Source organism: Alosa alosa, chromosome 5, assembly GCF_017589495.1.
Source record: "Alosa alosa isolate M-15738 ecotype Scorff River chromosome 5, AALO_Geno_1.1, whole genome shotgun sequence".
Lineage (NCBI taxonomy): Eukaryota > Metazoa > Chordata > Actinopteri > Clupeiformes > Clupeidae > Alosa > Alosa alosa.
Window position 1 is genome coordinate 36631107 of NC_063193.1, and position 7028 is coordinate 36638134.

The 7028-nt window shown below is 47.3% G+C and overlaps 1 protein-coding gene across 1 annotated transcript in view; it reads right to left on the reverse strand.

Moving 5' to 3' along the window:
- Positions 1-6769, reverse strand: part of slc7a4 (solute carrier family 7 member 4) — a 23149-nt gene extending 16380 nt beyond the window's left edge. Inside the window, 2 exon segments of the mRNA XM_048244179.1 lie at positions 3486-4584; positions 6691-6769. Coding sequence (XP_048100136.1) covers positions 3486-4467 — 982 coding nt within the window. The 5' untranslated portion in view covers positions 4468-4584; positions 6691-6769.
- Positions 6770-7028: the final 259 nt, after the last annotated feature.

The window sequence follows — 7028 nt, forward strand, 5'->3', positions numbered from 1 at the left end:
AGTTGCGCTTTGGCATCTAAAATCGTTGCTTTCGATTATAGCATCGTTTCACAAACTATGGACGCCAAGACTGCTGGTCAAATTATGTGCAGCAAAGGTCGCAATCAGGAGGAAATACTGTATATGTTGTTGATATGTTTGCATCTTTCCAGCGTGTGTTGCTGGCCTAGCCCAGGAAGAAAATGTTATAATAATATCTGCCAGCAGCTTGCTTTTGCCAGCGCTTCCCAGTAGGCTAGGCCTACAAGAAAAAAAGTTGTGAACTATAACCCTGATATTTTTTTGAATGTCGGCGACTGGCTACATAAAAAAACGTATGCTCATAATAACGCATGCGCTTGAGATGAAACCAGCAGTTTTCAGCAGGATCACGCGAGGAGGACCTGTCTCTAATTAATTTAAAACAAGTCAATGGTTTTACAATGTTTCAGTCAAGCTTTGGTTGGTTTAGATACAACTGGTATGCAAAATGTAAAGTAGTGGATTAACTTTAATTTGCTGTGCTGCATATTGGACAATAGATGCACAAGTAGGCTTATTAAAATATGTAAATAGCTTAGTCTAACTTTGAAAAAATATTGAAGGGAATCCAGTCCAGTGCACATGTCTTTGGCAAGTAGCCCTAGGCTACTACAGACACAGGTGAAGAACAGTCAGCCTCAGCAGTAAGCAAAACCATGTAACATGTACAGCCAGCTTTAAAAGCAAGCAGCCCAGACCCTAAAATTGGGCATTTATAGCTGTGAAGGTAATTCACACACAATTATTTTTCTTTCGCCAAAATATATTTGGTAACTTCTGTAGACATCCAAAATGGGGTGGGGGTTAAAATTAGTAGGAAAAAAAAACTATTGCATAAACAGTCATATATATCTTTTTGCCGTGGTATAGTCTTAAGTTTCATTTAGATGTCTTGAAAAGGTCTTAAAAGTCTTTACATTTGCACTTGAAAAATGTGCAGATACCCTGAGAAAGACCGTTGGTTAAACTTTAAACTTTTTTTTCGTTAAACTTTTTTTGACCCTGCCTCTTAAAAAAATCGGAATCGAGAATCGTTAGGAACCGGAATCGAAATAAGAAATCGGAATTGGAATCGGAATCGTTCAAATTCAAACGATACCCAACCCTACCCTTGACACACGCATACAACAGACATAGATTTCATAGAAATTGATTACTTTTAATTAATTTCAACATATTATTGATTATAATAGTCCATATTTCATTTCAATTTCACAATACAAAGAAATAGACTAAACGATTTAGTCTGTGCCATTCTCAATTTCACAACGTAACTCATTTAAACCAGACCACCGTCTCAGATAGGCTATCCTCAGTGTCAAACACAATAATGCATGTAGTGTAACTTATACACAGGGGAAAAAGCACTAACTGGCAGAAATTAATAAAGCCAGCCAAACTATGTTCTAGTAGGCTAATGTGTTGAACCGTGGAAAATTAATAGACAAACAATTTGCACTGAGATATTGTAGTGGAGTTTGCACTGAGATATTGTCGGGTAGCCATTGAATATTCCGACATCAGAGATTGCTAACAGGTGTTTTAAAATAGCTGGGAACTTTCCGGAGCTCTGAATGGCAGAGGATAGCTAGATCATCAGACAACACAATCATTGTAGGCTGCATTATGGGCCATAATGTATGGCTTTGTCAATCAACATAGAATAGGTGAAGCGCAAGTTCAACAGCAAACAGGACTTTTCAGCACGTATCAAACCATGTACGCCTAGCCCAATGAACGCCTATGCAAATAGACAAAACACTCACATCAAAGCAGGGTGACTTCTTCAGATTTGCGAGTGCTGTCAAATCGATACGGTTTGCTCATATAGTCTTGTGGTGTGGTGGTGAAGTGTCATGCTGCGTTCAAGAGCGTAGTGTAGGTCTACGTCCCGTAGTAGCCTATATTTTAATTTAACGTCTTTAATGGTAAGAGATCGCACAGGGATGGATAATGAGCGGTTGTTTAAGATTAAATTACAATGCCAGACACCTTCAGATATGAGAGACCCCTTCAGGTTTTTGACTTTGTTGCTTTCATGGGAGCCAGTCGTCACTCTATGGGAGCTCGGCTCCCTCTGGCTCCCACGTAATTTGAGCCCTGCCCTCATCACTCTAAGAAAGTGGTAGGTCAAGCTTAAAATTGTCAAATTTATTGAAATAATGACAAGTTTTAAATATATCCTCTTCAACAGAGTTAAAATCAGCTGGTGCTGCAGATATAATAATAAATAAATACATAACACACATATTTCTGTTTTCCAGCAACATATTAGGAAGTATAGGCCATTTTACAGCATTGTACAATATATTCAATGAAATACCAACATGCTGCATTAAATGGATCCATAATCCAGTCATACTGAGCACTGCTGGTTGGGAAATATTTTTGAAATAAACTTTGCAGGGATGTGATGTAGGCCTACTGTTTAATACATGGGATCACAAGAGTGCCTCCCAATCAGAAGTTTCAGCGATTTCACTCAGAAATCTCAAAGGCATAATACTGTCGCGGATCGGCCTCGTCCCATAGGCTACTCAGTTTTTTGGTGAACGCAGTAATCTTATTTGTTGGGTGAGGTAGGTGCTTGTCTTTGCCTTGTAACTGGACATTTAATTCAAATGTATCGCTAAGATATATCAAATATATCGCTAAGATAGGCCAGCCGTCAAGAAATGTTCATTAGTGAACGTGCTTGCAGATTCAAACATCGCTCTTCCTCCAAGAAGAGGCTTAATTTCGAGCTCAAACACACGCGACTGCACTTTACCTCGAAAGCTACCTTGCCTCGCTGTGAAACAGTACAGCCTTTTGGTCAGCTACCATCTCTTCGCAAAGTCGCGAGAATAGACGCTTTTTAAGGGCCGGGTTTTGATGAAATTCACCACTCACAACAACGCTCAAAATCTCATGTAGGTCGGGACTAACTAAGCTGCCTTGATAATGCGCTTCCCTGTGAATAACACAGCGCGTCCATTGGCGATTGGGTGCTACCTGGGCCCAGGCTACAGATAAAAAAAAAAAATAAAAAACTCCTGTTTTTCACGCCAGTTCGGCCCCACCTGGCATGTCTCGCGACCCAGTAGTGGGTCGCGACCCAGTTTGAGAAACACTGCTGTACAGCATGTATGTGTGTGTGTATGTGTACACTAAATACTTAGACTGACAGGACAAACAAGCTTATTCAAATTGAGAGAGACTCAAACACAAACTGTGTGTGTGTGTGTGTGTGTGTTTGAAAGAGAGACAGTCACTCAAACACACACAGACACACTCACACACACTCACACACAGACACACACACACACACACACACTCACTCACCCACACACACACACACATTCTCAGACACACACACACACATACTCTCACACACACACACACACACACACACATACTCAGACACACACACACACCCTCACCCTCACACACACACACACACACACACACACAGTCCCACTTACCGCAGATGGAGCCCACGGCCACAATGAAGCCAGCCCAGCTGTATCCACGGCGATAGAATGCGTCTGCGAGGGCGGAGTTGGGGTCGAGCGAGTGCCAGGGCACCATGAGGGTCAGCACGGCGGAGACCAGCACATAGGCGGTGGCGGCCAGGCCCAGCGCGATGGCGGTCGCCATGGGGATGGCCTTCTGGGGGTCACGCGCCTCCTCGCTGGACGCCGCGATCACGTCGAACCCCACGAAGGCGTAGAAGCAGGTGGCCGTGCCGGCCAGCACGCCCGACAGGCCGAACGGGGCGAAGCCGCCCTCACGCGCCCCCCAGTTCTGCGGGTCGGCTAGCGCGAAGCCGAACACCAGCACGAAGGCGATGACCGCCATGCTGACCGCGGAGAAGATGTGGTTGAGCCAGGAGGACACGCGCACGCCGAAGGAGATGATGAAGGAGGCCAGCAGCAGCACGCCGGACGCCAGCAGGTCGGGGTAGCGCGCCAGGAAGGGCACGTCCCAGCGCATCACGTGGGTCTCCGTGAAGTTCTGGATGCGGTGGTCAAAGATGGCGTCCAGGTAGCCGCTCCAGGCCCGCGCCACCGCCGCCCCGCCAATCATGTACTCCAGGATCACGTTCCAGCCAATCAGGAAGGCCCAGATCTCGCCCACCGACACGTAGGTGAACATGTAGGCGGAGCCTGTCCTGGGCACGCGCGCGCCGAACTCGGCGTAGCACAGGGCGGCCAATAGGGAAGCCACGCCGGCCATCAGGAAGGACAGCACCACGGCGGGGCCCGCCGTCTCCTTGGCGACCGTGCCCGTGAGCACGTAGAGCCCCGAGCCCACCATGCCGCCCACACCCAGCAGCGCCAGGTCCAGCGTGGTCAAGCAGCGCTTCAGAGACGTCGCCATGACGTCCACCTGCAGCGTCTTCAGACGGGTCAGCCGGTGGCACAGACGCACGGCCGGCAGGCAGCCCCGCCCACACGTCGCCATGGTGACACACGCGAGAGAGAGAGAGAGAAGAGAGAGAGGAGGGGAGGGGCCTGATGATGTCAGGGGTCAGATGTGGTCCATCCTCTTCCTCAGTGTCCAGCCACAGACACAACTAACCTGACAGAGAGGGAGAGGAAATGATTAACTTACCAAACACACACACACACACACAGAAACACAGTCCCAACTAACCTGACAGAGAGGGAGAGGAAATTATTCACTTACCAAACACACACACACACACACCCTCTCTCTCTGCCACACACAGAGAGAAATACACACACACATACACACTCTCTCACACACACAGACAGTTCTCTCTCTCTCTCTCTCTCTCTCTCACACACACACTTCTCCTTTTGGGATGAGTCATCATCCGACCATCTTATCAGTTTGCTCATCATCCCTGACTCTGGTCTCCCAGCCTATCAGAGGACGGCTCCTCTCTGGTCTCCCAGCCAATCAGAGGACTGCTCCTCTCTGGTCTCCCAGCCAATCAGACTGCTCTTCTCTAGCCAATCAGACGGCTCTTCTCTAGCCAATCAGAGGACTGCTCCTCTCTGGTCTCCCAGCCAATCAAACTGCTCTTCTCTAGCCAATCAGAGGACTGCTCCTCTCAGGTCTCCCAGCCAATCAGACTGCTCTTCTCTAGCCAATCAGAGGACTGCTCCTCTCTGGTCTCCTAGCCAATCAGAGGACTGCTCCTCTCTGGTCTCCTAGCCAATCAGACGGCTCCTCTCTGGACTCCTAGCCAATCAGACTGCTCCTCTCTAGCCAATCAGAGGACGGCTCCTCTCTGGTCTCCTAGCCAATCAGAGGACTGCTCCTCTCTGGTCTCCTAGCCAATCAGACGGCTCCTCTCTGGACTCCTAGCCAATCAGACTGCTCCTCTCTAGCCAATCAGAGGACGGCTCCTCTCTGGTCTTCTAGCCAATCAGACGGCTCCTCTCATCACCGCCTCACAGGGTGCCCAGCAGGCTGTCCTGCATCAGGTGCTCTCTGCTCCTCTCAACTCAGGCAGCTTCACCACACACGCTGACTGAGTACAGTGTGTGTGTGTGTGTGTGTGTGTGTGTGTGTGTGTGTGTGTGTGTGTGTGTGTGTGAGTGTGTGTGTGTGTGTGTGAGTGTGTTTCTGTGTGTGTGTGTGTGTGTGTTTGTGTGTGTGTGTGTGTGTGTGTGTGTGTGTGACACAGAATGACAAATAGAAGGAGACACAGGAGGACAGAGATAGTGACCCCAGAAACACAAATACCAAGATGATCTAAAAGTAGCCTAGGTTCATTTGTAGAAGAGGTTCCTACATAAGCACATGTCAAGGAAGGAGGACTGCCATCAAGTCACTTTAGAGGAGTAATTAACACACTTCTGTCACAAAATCGATATGTCAACAATCTGGATAATGGGAATATTCCGTAGGCCTAGCCTACTCCTTTTTTCTACTTTACAAAAGCACCGATAAGTGCGTCAAACTCCTGTTTCCAGCTGGTAGCCTGATTGTATCATGTAAACATTGATACATTACTATGATAAACATTACTATGTACATTACTATGATAAATAATATGTCCTATAATATGTCTATATATCTTCTGTCTTTCTAATCTCTTGGGACATCATACGCTGTGTGCGCGTCGCTGTGGCGTGAGCGTGAGTTGGCAGATGCTGCGTAGATAGCTCTCGCGGGCTGCTCGCGGGATGCTCCGGCTCAACGGCAAATCTCCTGTAGCCCGCGAGGCTCGCTGGCTTGCGATGTATTACGTAATACTTGATCTCCCTATTCCTTCTCCCGATTTCAGATAAGCTACATTAAACATAACGCTTACGATTCAGTTGAAAAAGTATCATCAATCATAAACTGAACTCACAGAGCTGACCCTGTTTGGGGCGTCGTTTTATCCTCAAATGCTCCATGAATAATTTAGAACAAAATGGAGAAACGGCTGTTTCCAGGTGTATTTGTCTTAAGGCAGACAATAGATGAGGCTCTTTTCGGCATAATTGTATGAAGTGAATGCTGAACCAACTCCGTTTGTAGGCTACCATCCCTTTGTATTTTATCATAAGGAGTCGCGCCGCGGACAATAAGGGGCAGCGAGGTGCCAAATACAGCAGGTGGAACTCGGAGTCCGGAATCTATTCCAGGAAAGATGACAACACAGTAGCAGACACGAACACACTACAAAACATTTGGTTCAAGAGCAGGCTAAATCAATCGGCTCACCTCCGTTTTGATATCGCCTGCATATGTTTCCCAGCCTCCTGATCCGAACGCTACAACAGCACGACCGTCCGATTAAGCGAGGGCGGGGGTTAGGGGTGGACGGTCCGCTTTCTCCTCATTTAAAGTGACAGTAGCTCATCTATCCCCTCCCCTCCTCTTGGTCAAAACAGGTTTTTCTCCTGAGACCTGAGAGGTCTGGAGGGTGTGAACTGCTGAAGCATGTCTGAGAGGTATTTAGGTCCTGCTCCATTAAGTGATTTATAAACAAGCAGTACTAGTGCTTTAAAGTCAATTCTGTGACTTACCAGGGATTATCACAGCAACACATATGATGGCTT